We start from the raw sequence: 17,873 nt of genomic DNA, 5'->3' as shown, positions 1-17,873 counted from the left end.
TGTTAAAGTGTAAACGTAATCTGGGCAGGGAGCCTTCTTGTCCGATCTGTTTTTGGAAGTGCAATGTGACTTTACAGCAATATATAAATCATAATGATTATTAATAATAGAATGGGGAGCCTAAAATTGTATGAATTGGAGTCATTTCTGTTCCCATCATCATCATCAATCTGTTCCTGTCTGCTGCTAGTCAGTTTTCAGTGAGGTTTACGATGAGGAGTAGTGTTAGTCTGTCCGAAAAGGAGCAGATGTAACCTACCATGAGGTGGGTGTTACAGGTCCTCCTCTCTGTTGATCTACAGAGCATATGGGTTGTTACAGCCTCTGTCCACAGAGCTTTAGTTGAAGCTATAATAGCTCATGCTTGTAGGTCTAGAGAGGTTCATAGTTCAGTCTCTGGTGTGTATGCCAATATGGTGGCCATCACGCAGAGCTGAATGCAATACAAAAACCTACAATGCCATAAAGTGCCTGCCAATTTTTTGTCATTCAGTGGTTTTCAGAAAAACGGAAACAATCTTTACTAATTTTTTTGTAATTCAATTTCATGTGAAGTGTATAAGTAAACCAGTTTATGGGTTACCATTAGGTATTTTTAAATAAATATATTCATCTGTACTGCACCAATTAATTATGAACATACATTATTGCAGTATTAGGAACAAATCCTGAGTTAGTATACCAGGGCATTACCTCAAGTAAGAAAACAATTGGCAGTCAGCTTCAGTTCAAGAGTCTAGAAGCAGGTACTAAAATATTTCCTGTTCTGTCTCAAGTGAATATGTTGCAGTGTTCAATTTCTAATCTTCAAAGATGCTTTGTTATGCTACTAACAGCTGTTGTGAGTAGCATTGTTTTTATGCTTACTGTTTTTGTTTCATGTGTCAAACTTTTTTCTTTCCTCTTTGCTGTTTGCTGCATTTCTGCTCCGTCAGAGAGAGCTGCGGGTCTTTGCTGCCGCTTAGTAGTCCCCTGTCATAAAGGAATGCCAAGGCTTACTGATCTGTCTGTCAAAACCAAAGATGTCTGGGAAATTCCACGAGAATCCCTACAGTTGATCAAGAGACTGGGAAATGGGCAGTTTGGGGAAGTATGGATGGGTATGGAGTGAACTATTATTCTAAAATAGTCTTCCTGTTTGGGAATTACAAGGTGGAAGGTGGAATTCAAAATGTTATCTGGCCAGACCAAAAAAAAAATTTGGAAAAATGTCTTAGACACGTCTCTGACTTTGAACATTTTTAGTTTCAAACATCTGAAGTAATTTATGGCAAAAGAAAGCTGATATCATATGCTCCTTTACAAGGTTTCAGTTTTGACAAATTACCCTAGCCTTAATAATGCATCAAAGCTCACGTTCTAATCTTAATTATACAAAGGGTCTTTTAGCAAGCTGGCATAAACTCCCTACCTTCAGTTTCAAATGTGAATGTTTGCAGAAACTTAACATGGAACTGAAGGACAAATCACCTTCCATCTTTCTCAATGCATGCATAATTTTGGATTATAAGTATTTTTTATTAATTTCCTTTCCTATAGAGAAAGCTGATGGTTTGTGTTTTAACTTAACTGTGATTGCTTCGAATCATACTCCACAAACCGTCGGATTGGCTAAAGATGCATGGGAAGTTGCACGTGATTCATTATTTCTGGAACAGAAGCTTGGTCAGGGGTGTTTCGCTGAAGTGTGGCGTGGTAAGGCAGAGAATATGTTTTGTTTTTGGATGGATCTTTTAAGGCCATCTTAAAAGAAATAAACCTTTTGAATAGAGATTTTTAAGAAAAACAATCAAATTGTTTGAAATATTACCCTGTGTCTGTTGATGTGATCAGACTGACTGTTATGATCACCCTATGGCAAACATTGTGTTCACTTTCTTCCCTTCACATTCATTGGTATGAGGGATTTATTACTTTAAATTTTATTAATTGCTTTAAATTTACTCATATGACTATAAGTAAGTTAGATAATGAAGTAGAAGTAATACTGAATGTGTAAAGCACAACTGTTAATTAGGCAGCTGACCCTGAAAACACACACGTGTAAAGTTCCTCACACAGGGAAGTGTTTACAGGATCAGGCCCTAAAATAGCCACTTACCTTGTTTTAAAAATAAGAGTGAATATGGGGATAGCTGACTTTGCCAGGATAGCTTTCCCATCCATTCACTTCGCTAGTTTAGTTTGCAATTTGTAACTCCTGAGTAAAGAAATCTGGGGATTGGGAGGACAAAGTCATGACCTGAGCAGCTGGGCCACTGCTTTGAAACCAAGGGATTCTTGCAAGTTGTAAATTCAGTGGCCGTGCCCCTGCTCCTGCCACTTGCCCAGTTAATCCCCTTTACCTGGTCTTCAATTTGTATTAATTATAAAATAATAATTTAAAAAATATTTTTATACTTTTAAATCTTAGCAGCACCAAAATAAAGCACCACCACTATTGTATAAGTAGTGAGTTAGTTTTTGCAGTAAATTATACTCTACACAGCCCTATCAAAATCCGTAAAAAAGATTTCCGGTATGTTAAGACGTCATCATCATTAGCAATAATATTACCTAAGAATCATGGGCCAGTAGGACCAGTGTGGGCTAGCTGTTTTGTGCTGCTGCAGTGACACAAAGCAGCAGTAAATCCAGCTCAACAAGTTGGTTAAACTGGGACTTTGCAGCTGCTTTGCATTGTAGGAATGGCGCAAAACAGCCAGAGTGGACCAGTGAATCTGACCCTTTGTTTAAATGCTTTGGGTAACAAAATTACTAATGACTTATGATACAAAGGACACATTAATGTCCATAGGAACTTACATCAATCTATGACTGAAAATAAATAGGAAAATTTGTAAGGGGAAACTTTCCTGCAAGTTTCTGCTACTTCTCAGTGAATGGCTCTGTATGTCATAGATTTAAATAGTTAGAATTAACTTCAGCAGCAAATATAAGTGTCCCAAATACAAGTGCTTAAATATACAGTACTGCAGTCATAGTTTTGAACAGTGCAGCTAGCAGACAAAAAGAAATGCAAGCACAATTAAGAAAAATAATATGTCTATAATAACGAGGAAGTAATAATCTCTGATAGACCCTGAAGCAGCACAAAATTAGAGCTGGTTAAATACTAAAAAAAATCACTCAGGTTTTGCTATTAATAATGTATTTTAATAGTAGCCAGCGAGCTATAGACAAAATACTGTACATAAGCAGATCTCCAGTAATAGAAGTGGTGGTGCTAGTGGTGGTCTCAATAGCAGATAAAAATACCGAATCATAGTAACAAAAAATTATAACTATTTCAATGAAAATTTTAGTAAAAAGGTTGTTTAAAAATCCCTAAAACCTTATTTTGATTTTTTTAAAATGGAGAAATTTACAGAAGATAAAATATTTTTACAGTGGAATCACAAACCATGCATATCCTAAAGGTTGATAGAATGAACATTGGGGTAGTTTAATAAGTCAAGAGTAAATAGATAACATGCAATTAATTTTGCTTGAAGTTGGAGAGAAATCCTGGCTTCATTGATATAAATGGCAAAACGTCCATTAACTTTCATGGGGCCAGGATTTCATCCTTAATGTACATGTTCATGGTGTTTTAAAATGTGCTGTTATTCCGCAAAGTGACTCTGTAAATGGCACTGTGTGGTTCTGTTTCTCAATGACTCCATATAAAATGCATTCCGTTTTACAGATGGTAAAGTTTTCTGCCAACCCTGCAACATTCTCCCTGAAATCTAAAAGTCAAGCAGTGTTCTTTCCAGCTTGCATTTCACTACCTTATCTGTGGTACATTACAAGTGCAGCTAAGGTGCAACTGAGACGTGCTACTCTGCTGAGCCAGGATTACTAAAAAGAAGAGTTTGCTCAATTAGTCAGAGAGAACAATTTATTTAAAAAACTCAGCAGTCTTCCCCCACACACGCTTTTTTTTTTTTTCAAATTGAACATAAGCAGGCTTTGATTTTTACTAATTTAGTCATAATTGTGCAAACACTATGTGCAAACATTTTCGCCTTTGGGTTGTTCATACTACTCACTTGGGCTGATCACTGCTACTTACTGATTGTCGGTAAAATTCACCCCGAACAAAATACCAGCACCATATCAGTCCTACTTATGCCCTATTTTGAAGGTTTAAGTGGGACTTAAATAGCATGTAGGTCTTTTGCTGCCCACACACACAGAGTGAATTTCACCCAGTATAATTGTCTACCTAAGTCGTTTGGTGTTGGTGTTGTCAATAAGGCACAAAAACAGCTCTATAAAGGGATCAAATTTTATGTGAAATTATTGAGACACAATGCTCATGGAACCCCATGGTGCCACTTTCACAGTCAGTGTTCAGTGCAGAACAAGTCTGGAGAGCCTGCACCACTAATTTCCGCATTTAAAAAAAATTAAGCATTTGCCTTTGTTTCCTTCCTTGCTGACTCCTGTAATTACAAGGATTCTGTGTAACAGACTAGTTTCTGTCAGTATCTATTTCTGACAATGTATGTAGCAGTAGTGAACTAGCCAGTCCTATTCCTGAAGCTGTATTGACATCACTGAAACTCTCCTATATAAGCAGGAAAATAAGTGTTAATTTCAACATCAGGAGCTCAATCCTGAATTCCATATTTAGGCAAAACTTCCACTGATGTCAGAGCCTGAGTACGAATGGAGAGATCAGGCCCTGTATTTGTAATGAAAATGAAAAGTAATATTTTACCATAACGAAAAAACTAAATTGATAGGAAGAAATGTAAACAATAAAGAGCAAAAAAAACTAAAGCAGTTTTAAAAATAAAAATAATATTGGTGTCCTTGTAAATTACTCTGCACTTAAATTAGGTGTTAGTTTTCTTTTCCAGACAGAAGGATGTTTAACTTAACAAAATATCTATTGATTGGTTGTAGGTACATGGAATGGAAATACTAAAGTGGCAATAAAGACTCTGAAGCCTGGCACAATGTCCCCAGAATCCTTCCTAGAGGAAGCTCAAATCATGAAGAAGCTAAAGCATGACAAGCTAGTCCAGCTTTATGCTGTGGTGTCTGAAGAGCCGATCTATATTGTCACAGAGTACATGAATAAAGGTGAAATAGTGCTTCTGACCTGGGTCCTTATGAGTAACAAGTCTTTTTGTTTCAGAGTCACAGCCGTGTTAGTCTGTATCCGCAAAAAGAAAAGGAGTACTTGTGGCACCTTAGAGACTAACAGATTTATTTGAGCATAAGCTTTCGTGAGCTACAGCTCACTTCATCGGATGCATCGGGTACATCCGATGAAGTGAGCTGTAGCTCACGAAAGCTTATGCTCAAATAAATTTGTTAGTCTCTAAGGTGCCACAAGTACTCCTTTTCTTTTAAGGCTTTTTGTATGTTCAAGCACTGTGGGTGGGTGGGTGTGCATGCGTACACAGTGTAAAGAATGTTGGGTCAAATTCAGTCCTGGGCATAAGTAGGCACAGATTATTACCCCAGGTCTGAATTGGGCCCCAACAAATGAAAATGTTTATATGGTTTCTGTACAAGTCACACACAGCTTGAAAAAAAATTAAGCAGGCAAGTACAGCATAAGTGTTCCAGTTATAACGGCATCTTATCCTCCTTGGTAACAGGAGTTTCAAAAATTCTACCGTGGAACTATATTGTATATTGCTTCAGAAAATCCTAACTCTACATGGCACCAGAGTGTTCATATTGAATCTTTTGTTCATGTTGTCAGTCTGAGATTTTTTTTCCCCCCTTTTGGCAGTGCTGAGCCTTTTAGGACACACACTGCCCTCAGAAGACAGCTTTAATTTTTAGGCTGCTCCATATATCATACACTTTTATCTACTTAACTATGACAACAATCTAGTAAAATGAACGAAGGAAAATTTTTAGCTAGCTTGTCAGTCAAATGTTGCACCAGTGTTGAGGGGAAGACCAAAGATGCATTTGTTTTAGAAAAGTAAATGAACCAAATAAAGGAACAAGTTCTAAAGGGAATTTAGTTGTACAATGGAGGATACTTTTTACAATTTTTATTGGTTTCTTTTAATCTATTTGGAGTTGATTTTTATTTTCCTGGCAGGTGTCCCTCCCTCTCTCTCCTCAGAGGCATCTGAGCATTGTCTAACTTGCATATTATGATTAAAGGCTCAGTGCCAAGCACGTGCTTTTCTTAAAAACTCTCTCTGGTCTAGAAATGTTTCTGAAAGATGAAGCCTTTTTTGCCTCAGACTTTCCATCAGTTTTGACTGTATCATTCTGGACCTTTGGTTCAGGGCTTTGGTTGAAGATTTAACCAGGGGGAAGCTCCTAATCTTCTGTCCTCTCCCTATATTTATTAATGTCTTTACTTTAATACTTTTAAACAAAGACAGTTTCCCATCCCTATTCAGGGGTTAAAGTGCAGGAGCAAGGAGACATGGTTCTCCCTACTCTGCTGAAAGCAAAGGGGAACTCCCGGTATGCTTCTTGGGGCACCCGGGGCTGAGAGCCACATGCCACCAGTGCAAGGGAGTCTTGCCTGTGCCAGATGGGTGTCAGCTCCCTAACACAACCAGCCTGTCAGCTACACTAGCACTCTCCTCTGGGCTGTACCAGCCCTGCCAGTTGACAATAGATGTGCCCCTGCCCAGGATTCTTTCAAAGTGTCCCCCTGGGGTATTCAGCCTCATCACTGGATACACACAGAGATCCCAGGACTTCTGTTCCCAGAGGAACAATGTACCCTAGTTTACCAGCTTAGCCCACCATTCTGTGTCACACGCAGCACTTGAGTTCAATTATAGTAAAACAAAAGGCAATTTATTTGAGAGAATGGAGATTCAAATAGACACAAGTGTGAGTGATGGAAACCACCGGTTACATACAAAACAAAATCATAAAACATGAACTAGGGCCTACACTTATTAATAGGAAAAGTAAATAACTAATAAAGTAGATTCTCACCCTGTAGTTCAGTCTTCTGCAGCATTTGGGTCCTAGCTCCATGAGGCTAACAGTGTTTCATGAAGCACCTCCGCTCATCAAGATATCTCCTCAGTGAATGGATTCAGAGTGTCTTTCTTCCCCTGTGATGCACTGAATCAGGTTTTTGTCTGTATTCACAGACAGGGTGATTCCCCCTCAGTGTCTCCTCATTCCTTTCACTGCCAAGTGGTTTCAGTGTTTATAGTTTCTTTGATGGTTTTCCATTGACTTTTCTGTGTTGGTTGCAAAGGTAGAAAACCAAGCAATACATTACATTATTGGCCAGCCAGAGAGGGATGACTCCTTCCCTCGCACAGGAATGGGCCATCACTGAGACATATGATTCTTTGATGACTCACTTTCACTCCAAGACCATAGGGGGCATAATTTTCAGTATAGTTATATTATTCCATAAATATTACCCATACATATATCACTCAATCATTATCCATAATTTACAAGCTCTCAGTAGAGACCTCACATGCCACCATTTATAGATAAATACCATGAAAGCGTATTTGGTGCAGTGAGTGTGTCAGGCCTGAAACAGGAGTAGCTTGTAAAGAACAGTGATCCCTTTGCCAGTTGGCACCAATAGGCCTCTGTGTCACACTCCCACTTTCTCCCCTGGCTTGAGTAAGCAGCACTCCCAGACAATTGAGCAGGTACAGTGTGAGCTCCCTCTCCTGTTTCAATCTGCTTTAACCACTGTCTCTAGTCCTTCCTCTGCTCAACCCTCAGCTTTGTCTTCAACAAGTGCATAATTCAGTCTTTTAAATGTAATGTCTTATTATATATTACTTTAAAAAGATGCGCTGTTGATTTCTATCTTCTAAGGAAAATTAGCCTTTGTGAATGCTAGGTTTGTAGGCTTGTTAGGCTGCAGTCTGACCTTTCTCTTGAAATAGGCTGAGCTAGGATCTGAGATTTTTTCCAGGCATTGCGTGGCTTAGAATAGAAATGTAAAGCTGGAAGGGATCTTGAGAGGTCATGTAGTACAGCCCCCCACACTGAGGCAGGGCCCAAGTATACCTAGAGCATCCCTGACAAGTATTTGTGTAACCTGTTCATTAAAAACTTCAATTATGAGGATTCCACAACCTCCCTTGGAAGCCTATTCCAGAACTTAACTATCCTTATAGTTAGAAAGTTTTTCCCAATATCTAACCTAACTCTCCCTTGCTTCAAATTAAGCTGTCTTACCTCCAGTGGACGTGGAGAACATCTGATCACTGTCCTCTTTGTAACAGCCATTAACGTGTTTGAAAACTGTTATCAGGTCCCCCTGTCAGACTTCTTTTCTCAAGACTAACCATGCCAAAAAAAATTTAACCTTTCTTCATAGGTCTAAACCTTTTATCACGTTTGCTCTCCTCTGGACATTCTCTAGTTTGTCCACAACTTTCTTAAACTGTGAATCCCAGAACAGGAGACAGTACTCCAGCTGAGGCCTCACCAGTGCCTAGTAGAGTGGGACAGTTACTTGCTGTGTTTTACATATGACACTCTTGTTAATACACCTCAGGATATTAGCCTTTTTCACAACTGCATCATGTTGTTGACTCTCATTCAATTTGTTATCCACAAAACACCCCAGATCTTTTTCAGCAGTACTACTGCTTAACTAGTTATTCCTCATTTTATATTTGTGCATTTGATTTTTTTTCTCCTTAAGTGTAATACTTTGCATTTGTCTTCATTGAATTTCATCTTTTCGATTTCAGACCAATTCTTCAATTTCTCAGGGTTTCTCTGATGACCCCTATTGAAGTTTCTATTTCTCTCCCAATGTTTAGTCCTCTGTTATGGTCACCTTTTTAAAAACCTTTCTGGGGGCTTTTGTCAACTTGCCTCCTTTGAACGTGACGAAAAGCCATCCTCACTCTGTTGCCATGTCAGGGTGTCCAGATGCTCTCAGGTGGACCCCATCTCTTCCCAACAGTCCTCCCTCCTGGAACAGCATCCTATGGCCAAGAAAGCAGCAGCTCTCCTGTTGACACCATCTATGCAGCCATTGTATTCATCTCCAGGATCCTCATGTCCATGCCTCTGGGATTCCTTTTTGATTTTCAGGTCACTAAAGAGCTCCTAAAGGAGCCGTATTGGCCTCTTACTATCCTTCCTATCTTGGAATTGTGTGGATGTTTTCAGCTAGATCAGGCTTTTAGAGAGCAGTATTGTTCAAAAGAATATTAGCACATACATGAAAAGTTAGACGTATATATTTTGTCAGTAACATTCAGGGAAAATTTAAAACAACTAGCATGGGTGGCACGTGAACCGGGAGCTTGGGGAGGCTAGCGCCCGGCCTGCCCCTTCTGCTCGAGGCCCCGTCACTCCTGCCCCCTTCCCCCACCAGAGCCCACTGCCCCACCTCATCTCCAGCCACCAGCGCGCGCGCACACACACACACACACACACACACACACAGAGACCTGAAGTGCCAAGCAGGCGGCGCGAGCACCAACTCCAGCCACCCAGAGTCTTCCCCCAGGGCCCGGGCCACGGGGAAGACCTGCAGCAGAGCACACAAGAAGCAGGAGAGGATCTGGGGGCAGAGGCTGGGCGGAGCCACACAGAGCTGATTAGGGAAGCTCAGCCTACTCCGGCCTTTGATACCTGCCACCCATGACAATGGGGTTTTTGTTCCTTTTTTTGGTCTAGTTACATAATCTTCCACAAATATATAGGAGAATATAGTAAAGCAGCAGTAGCATATTCTCAGAATTGATTTGTAATTAATATGTATCTGTAAGTGAGAGTTGCCCTGTTTTTGAACTATTCCCCTAATTCTGGAACCTTGACACGGTGTCATTTCAACCAAAAATATTGCTCTTAAATACTGTGTACTAAATGGAATCCCTCCCTCCTCATTAATAACCTTGTTTTCTTAAAGTGACTCTTCAATGTTAACTTTTGCATTTGCAGGGAGTTTGCTAGACTTCCTAAAAGATGGAGAAGGAAGAGCCTTAAAGTTACCGAATTTAGTGGACATGGCAGCACAGGTATGTCTTAATTTATAAGCAATTAGCTGAGTGTGTTTCGTACCACAACTATGTAGGACTTCATTTTTAAATCACGCCTATTGAGACCTGTGCTTCTAACAGGTTGCTGGAGGGATGGCTTACATTGAGCGAATGAATTATATACACAGAGACCTGCGATCTGCAAATATCCTGGTGGGGAATGGCCTAATATGCAAGATTGCTGATTTTGGATTAGCAAGATTGATTGAAGACAACGAATACACAGCGAGACAAGGTGGGAGAAGTAGCAAATGTAACCTTGAATATGGTTTTTGAAACAGATGAAGAAAAAAACATGCTAAAATACCAAGAGGTTGCTTCAAGTTCAGGATTTGACCTTCTATAAAAAATATTAACCCATGTTTTAATTCCTAATCCTGATAGAGGGCTGGGAGCTTTGCTGAGGTAGTACATAAAGCCCCGGAGAGGAGGAATGTATAATTGCTTAACTGGGACTTCTCTAGCTAATTCTGGCCAGCCCTCAAATGAAAATAATATCCAAGTGCCCTGACAGAGAACTCCTCCCCTCCCCACCCCGTCTCCCGCCATCTTCACAAGGAAAGCTGAAGAACAACAACACTACAGCACTAAGCAACATATATGTGTGTAAGCTGAGGCATACGTTCATATACATATTCTAATGAAATTATTTTTTCTTCCTATATGCACTAACCATGGTAAATATTGGTGGGCTGGACTTCATTTTTCTTGGTTTTTAGTCCATTTTGGAGGAAGCTACTTTAATCAAGTACTCGTTCTTTAATACATCTGTGTGTGTCTGAGAACAGTATTTTCTTTGGGAACTTTTAGGGGGTTTTTTAATATGAAAACCGTTCTCCACTGCCACACAGATTGCTGGGCATGAGCAACCACTGATATACAATACTCTTTGAGATGGTAAGTTTTTATAGCAACCCTTACTGCACTTCCTTTAAAGGCGCCTTTTTAAAAATCCTGTGTTCATGCTGAGCCATCTCTCTCTCTCTCTCTCACACACACACACTCACTCACACACTCACACACTCACACACACACACACTTTGTACTCTGTAAGTCTTTACGAGTCATTCCTAATTTTTCAGTGTGTTCAAGTTCTCAAAGACACAGGATGTAGTTTTGGTCTGTCCAATGGCAGTACTTGCCCAATATATATCAATAAATACCACTCCAGATATTGGAACTCCATTAACCCATGGGCCTTTTGTTAAACCATATTATATGTCATCAAAAAGTAGGGAGGGTTAAATACTTCATAACCCATTAAGAGCTTTTATCTTAACCAAATGTCCCTGTTCTCGTATGGAATCTGTCTCTGTTTTAGCAAAGAGTTTTCTTTTGCTTTCTGGCTCTGAAATGTTCACCAAATGAGCCAAAGAGTTCAGAGTGCTGCATGTTTCAGTGAGAGCAAAAGCCATCATGCCATTCAGATCCCTATAAATTTCTTTCAGCTGTTGTCAGCTGCACTTGTTTGCAGAAATGTGGCACCCTAACCAGCCTACACTCACACCAGTGCTAACAGTTGCTTACTGTGTCTTTCCACTTATTTGAGAGCGGTATGAGGGATCAGCTTACAGGGAGAGCCTCTTTTTCTCTGTCTGAGCTCTTAAAGAAATTGTGATAAGTACTGATGCAGAGAGTTAACTAATGGTGATTTGAGCACTAAGTGCACGTTCCAGTGCACAGGGTCCACTCCCTCAAGCCTGTCCCATATGTGAAGTCTGAGAGGTGTGCTTGAGTAAAGGCAGTAGGATCCAGCCCATAAAATAGCTTGGGAAAAAATGCTCAGTAGAAAAAATTATGATCTCCTTTTTGTTTTACTGCCACTTTTTTCTCTTTTTGGAAAGCCCCCAATGTATATTTTGACATGACTAACTATTTGTTTTAGTAGGCAACATTGCTGGACAACATTTTCTGAGCTTAGAATTCATAGGAAATCCTTGGATGTCCTATTTCCTTTCTGGGTTACATCTCCTAGAATAGCTTAGCTGTTTTCATATGTTAGAAATCCCTGGAAGCCCCACGTGCCCTCGTTTTATTTACACTGTGAATAATCTTCGATTTTATAGGATAATAATAAGTGATTAAAGTTAGGATGGAAAAAGTTTGGACTCAGAGAGAGTAAAGGTGGGTTTGGACTGGTGAAGACAAGCAAGTGTTTTAAGCTGGGGAGAGAGAATGGCCTTGTGGTTAGGATACATGCCTGAGAGTCAGAAGACCTGAGTTCTGTGTATCCAGCACAAACTTATTGTGCAAGTCACCTACCCTTTCTATGCCGCAGCTTCCTCTCCTGTGCCATACTTAAGTCATTTAGAGCTCTGTATAGATTGGGGCTTAGAGCAGAGCCCTGAGCAAGAGAAGATGCATGAACTGCACTGTCCCAGGATCGCTCCAGGTAGCACTGTGCTGAAGGTTTACAGCTAAATCTTGTTTAAAGGGTTTCCTAGTTTTGCTGTTGCTTCTATATCCTGCTCTAAAGTAAATTTTGGCTGAGCTTGGCAACCGTATATATCAGGGGTGGCCAAACTTACTGACCCTCTGAGCCGTATACGATAATCTTCAGAAGTTCAAGAGCCGCAAGACACGCACAACCTTTACACGTGCATTTTAAAAAATATTAACATCCTACTTACTGTATCATGGCTAATTACTGCACGAGCTAGCGGCCTTGTGGGTCTCCATCCTGGTCCTAAGTCTTTGGAAATCTGGTTGATATGTTGTCAAGGTGGTACAGAGAAGCTCAGTCAGATGTTGATTTGTAAGGACTGCACAGTGTTTCGATTTTTATGAACTTCATCATGGAGTACAGCGATTCACAGCAGTATGATGTGCCAGAAATTGAAATGAGTTGCACACTAGCATTCTTGAGTTGAGGACACTTCATTCCTGGAACTTGCTTCCAGAATTCAATTGTAGACTGTGGTTTATGCGTAGTCTTTAGAGCCTGCTCTTCCTGGAGTTCCAGTAGTTCCTTTTCTACAGTAGATGTTTCTGTAACCATGGTTTTGGGAATTGGACAGCCGTCATTGATCACATCGATCATGAATGGGTTTTACAAGAAAGGCTAAGCAGGATCTCAGCTTCTGCAAGTCTTCAAACCTGTCCTGAAAATCATCAAGCAGTTCTTGTAATTTACCTCTGTATTCCTCAAGTTCGTGATCTTCTACAATTTCAGGGAATGTGTTTACCCTACTCTTGAGATGGGGAAAGTGGTTGAAGTCGCTTGACGCTATGTCTCTTTGCAGAAGCTTTAACTTATTATGGAAGCTGAAGACTGTCTGAGTAAAGTCAGAAATAATCTTATCCCTCCCTTGGAGTGCCAAGTTGAGAGTTTGCAGATGGTTCATAATATCAGTGAAAAAATATCAGATCCTGCATCCATTGCTCATCATTGTGAATAGGACTTTTCCTTTTCTTTAAGGAAAGCACTGATAGGTTCCATCAGTTCCACAGTGTTTAAGACATTGCTGGTTGATACCCCTGTGGAGCTGAAGCTGCGAGCACCAGTTCAAACCCCTCTTCCCCGCTGGGTGAAGCCCCAAGCTCTGCAAGCTGCAGCTGACCTCACAAAGAGCCACATGTGGCTCTTGCGCCAGTTTGGCCATGCCTGGTATACACTCAGTTTCGCTCAGTTCCAATTACCCTGGTTTCTAATACAATTGGAGTAACCAGTATGAACCTAGGGACTTAGAAACAGGTTTAAAATCCCTTCATAACCTAACACTTTTGCCTAGAATCTGATTTAAATTGGCTTTAATCATGGTTCCTTAACTCAGTTTTGAGTACTAATATGGTGGAGGCCATAGTAGCATAAAGAAGTTGTGCTGCCTTTGCATGTTTCCCATGACCTATCAGTCTAATCCTCTAAGGGCATGCATCTGGGGACTGCTCTGTTTATCTAGACGGCTACTGCCTCTGTGGTGATTCTGACACACAGGAGTGGAAAATCGGGGCAGGGGGCGGCAGATTGTCAGTTCCTTTTGGAGAAAGGAAGTGCTGGACCGTGTGAAATCTGAAGATTAAAGTTTAAAATAAAGTAGCTTAGGTCACAATCTCCTCTCCACTTTTCTCTGGGAGCTAATTTTGTTTGGGGGTTTTTTTGCAGGGGGGCGGGGGAATTATTTCTTCCCCGTGTCCCCAGAAAGTGTTACTTTTGGATCCATGTAAATATTTTGAAAGGAAACAGATGGGGACGATCTAAGCCCCAGTGGTTTAACATTTGGGATTCTTGGTCCAGATGAATCTTTCTCAGCTGGTGGTAACATTTTGTTGACCAGAAAGTTTATTTTTATTTTGGATTTAAGCAGAGGCCTGACTGCTCATGATTTATGAAAGGTAAATAGCAAGCGGTTAGGTCCATGCATCCACCGTTTCTCAGCAATCATCAGGAAGGAAACAGATGGTCACACCCGGTGTGATTTAAAGAGTGTGACTAGAAACTATGTACTGCCATTGAATATATGGAAAAGATCATTTGGCTTCTAGTGAACATTTGGCTTCTCTTGTCTTGCTTTGTTGTCAAAAAATAAATCTTGCTTTTCTAGTACGTAAGTGAATAATCAAAGGAAAGAAATTGTATATTAAAATGATACTCATTTGAAAGGCTATTGCCTCTTTGCCAGTTGCCACTGTATCACTTTCCTCTGGGTCACGCTCTAATTTTTCTGCCTGGTTGTCTTAAATGGCATTGCTTGTGTCAGCCTTGTACAGCAAGCTTCAAAGTTAATTGTCTCCCTACTGCCTCCTTCTCTCCTGCAGACCAGTGAGTCAGAGTCCTTGCATCACTTCCTACCCGAGACTTCCCATACGGCATTGTTCCCATTGAACTTTGAACCAGATCAGTGATGTAGAGCCTTAGCCAGGCACATGGCATGACTGCTTGGGAGAGCTGCTGGGAAGAAGTGGTTCCTATTATAAGCAGGAGCAGCTGAAACAAATTTAAAATGTCCTTTGTAAAATGGGATTTATTTTCCAGTCCATGTGTCTATTGCATATATTGGCAGCACTTATGGTAATGCTACTCCAACACTGATGAAACAATAAGGATTTTTCTGATGCCTTCCAGACCACCTAGAGCTATTTTTGTAGCTCGTGTATGTGTGTTTGTGAACTCTCAGATACACCAGAGTATTGAGACAAAAATGTATCTGCTTTGATTTTTCTTGAAATGGGAGTTTTCTTTGTGCTCTGTCAGTCCTTTGTAGAGAACTGACACCTGGTTCTCCAGCTAACCAGACCACGTTGTTTGGAATTGACTGTACCGCAGTACAGCACATCCAAGGTTAGGTTCCTGTTCTTCATCTCTCATTTCCAGGGCCAGCAGTAGCATGGAAGGAAAGGAGTAACGACTCGTTTTTCTCAACAGCAAACCCTAAGTGTTTGAGAAAAAAACACTGATGGGTTTCAAAGGAAACCCCATCCAATTGTCCTCAACAGACAGGAGAGTGACCAGTTCGAGAGGCTTGGGGGTTCTGAGTAGGGGAGACAGTTAGAGCTCTGTTAAGAACTTGGAGTTCCCCCATGACCCATTTCCCCAGGTGAGATGGGGTAAGGACCTTGTTCTCATTTCTAACGTTTTACCAGGCTCATAATATCATATTAGTTCTCTCAGCAAACAAGATTTAATAGTACATTTTTGGCTGAGGTCCTCCCACACAGCATTTGTCACTCAAAGTTGTCTACCAAAACTGACTTGTTTCCTGTTACATGCTTGCTTCAGCATTTTTTATCTCTGTGGCTTTCCCTTTCCAGCCCCAAATGCTACTTAACATTGAACTAAATTCTCTAATAGTTGACCTAATAGTTTCCTTGGTTTATCATTTTAGCTTCTTTAAAAAAAAAAAAAAAAAGTATACCCTCAGAGTCTTGTTTTCTCAAGAAAGGTAGTGTACTCTGCCAAGCCCAGTGTTTGTTCTTGGTGACCTGTAGTAACAAATTTGTTTCAGCGTATAGTGATACAGCAGCAGCAGCTTTGGGACAGTGGGGACACAGTTTCAATTGTCAGATTTTTGTGTGTTTGTTTTTCTTATGGTTTTAAATGTAAAAATACAAAACAAAAGCCTTGAGGGATTTCCTTAGCATGAGAAAATACGTTCTGGGAGTTCCACCCAGCTCCTCCCCCTACTCCTGTCATGAAACGCATTGTCGGGGAAAGGAGAATTAAATTGGGCTTACTGTCCTTCTGATCCTGACGAAGTCTAGTTTGGAGATGCCCTGTTCTTCTTCATCCTGCCCAGACATTCAGGGAGTTTAGTAACAGGCTTGTGACTCTTATTAATATCCTTTTCTAGTAGAGTCACTGGCCTAAGAATCCATTGTCTGATGAACTTTATTTCCTTGCACTGACTCCAGTGAGCTAGCTGTTTGTCTGAAGGCCATGATGTAAGCAGCACAGCCAGACAAGAATTGCTGCTCTCACACAGAATTAATTCAGAAACTGTTTGATAAGTGGGGATAAAAGCAATCAGTTCAGACTTGACTTCTGGGTAAGGACAAACTATGCTGACCTAATGTATTTAGATAGTGATTGGTTTGTCAGTCACGTTACAGATCTGTTAGATTTTAATAAACACAGTACTTACATTTCTGGCAGAAACCACTGAGCCAGATCCCCCTCTAATATAAATCTGCATAGTTGCATTCACAACAGTGGAGATAAACCAAATTACACCAGATGAGGATCTGGCCCATGAGACTTCTTAGCACATCAAAAAGAAAAGGAGTACTTGTGGCACCTTAGAGACTAACAAATTTATTTGAGCATAAGCTTTTGTGAGCTACAGCTCACTTCATCGGATGCATGCAATGGAAAATACGGTGAGGAGATTTATATACACAGAGAACATGAAACAATGGGTGTTACCATACACACTGTAACAAGAGTGATCAGCTAAGGTGAGCTCTTAGCAGCAGGAGAGCTGGGGTGGGGGGGGGGAACCTTTTATAGAGATAATCAAGGTGGGCCATTTCCTGCAGTTGACAAGAACGTGTGAGAAGCAGTAGGGGGGGAAATAGACATGGAGAAATAGTTTTACTTTGTGTAATGACCCATCCACTCCCAGTCTTTATTCAAGCCTAAGTTAATTGTATCCAGTTTGCAAATTAATTCCAATTTAGCAGTCTCTCGTTGAAGTCTGGTTTTGAAGTTTTTTTGTTGAAGAATTGCCACTTTTAGGTCTGTAATCGAGTGACCAAAGAGACTGAAGTGTTCTCCGACTGGTTTATGAATGTTACAATTCTTGACGTCTGATTTGTGTCCATTTATTCTTTTACGTAGAGACTGTCCAGTTTGACCAATGTACATGGCAGAGGGGCATTGCCGGCACATGATGGCATATATCACATTGGTAGATGTGCAGGTGAACGAGCCTCTGATAGTGTGGCTGATGTGATTAGGCCCTATGAAGGTGTCCCCTGAATAGATATGTGGACACAGTTGGCAATGGGCTTTGTTGCAAGGATAGGTTCGTGGGTTAGTGGTTTTGCTGTGTGGTGTGTGGTTGCTTGTGAGTATTTGCTTCAGGTTAGGGGGCTGTCTGTAAGCAAGGACTGGCCTGTCTCCCAAGATCTGTGAGACTGATGAGTCGTCCTTCAGGATAGGTTGTAGATCCTTGATGTTGCGTTGGAGAGGTTTTAGTTGGGGGCTGAAGGTGACGGCTAGTGGCGTTCTGTTATTTTCTTTGTTAGGCCTGTCCGGTAGTAGGTAACTTCTGGGTACTCTTCTGGCTCTGTCAATCTGTTTCTTCACTTCAGCAGGTGGGTATTGTAGTTGTAAGAATGCTTGATAGAGATCTTGTAGGTGTTTGTCTCTGTCTGCGGGGTTGGAGCAAATGCGGTTGTATCGTAGAGCTTGGCTGTAGACAATGGATCGTGTGGTGTGGTCTGGATGAAAGCTGGAGGCATGTAGGT

At 40.7% G+C, this 17,873-nt stretch overlaps 1 protein-coding gene across 11 annotated transcripts in view; it reads left to right on the top strand.

The window, feature by feature from the left end:
* Positions 1-17,873, top strand: part of FYN (FYN proto-oncogene, Src family tyrosine kinase) — a 188,273-nt gene that overhangs the window by 156,999 nt on the left and 13,401 nt on the right. For 6 of the 11 annotated variants that reach the window (XM_037894651.2, XM_037894652.2, XM_043542819.1 and 3 more), the window contains 4 exons: positions 936-1,100; positions 4,897-5,076; positions 9,871-9,947; positions 10,050-10,203. In XM_037894651.2, the coding sequence (XP_037750579.1) occupies positions 936-1,100; positions 4,897-5,076; positions 9,871-9,947; positions 10,050-10,203 (576 nt within the window). Of the gene's footprint in view, positions 1-935; positions 1,101-1,539; positions 1,696-4,896; positions 5,077-9,870; positions 9,948-10,049; positions 10,204-17,873 lie in introns of all 11 variants that reach the window. The other 5 variants (XM_037894653.2, XM_043542821.1, XM_043542823.1 and 2 more) reach the window with 2 other exon arrangements.

Source organism: Chelonia mydas, chromosome 3, assembly GCF_015237465.2.
Source record: "Chelonia mydas isolate rCheMyd1 chromosome 3, rCheMyd1.pri.v2, whole genome shotgun sequence".
Taxonomy (NCBI): Eukaryota; Metazoa; Chordata; order Testudines; family Cheloniidae; genus Chelonia; species Chelonia mydas.
The sequence above is the reverse complement of the archived record's forward strand: the minus strand, read 5'-3'. Positions and strand labels throughout refer to the sequence as shown.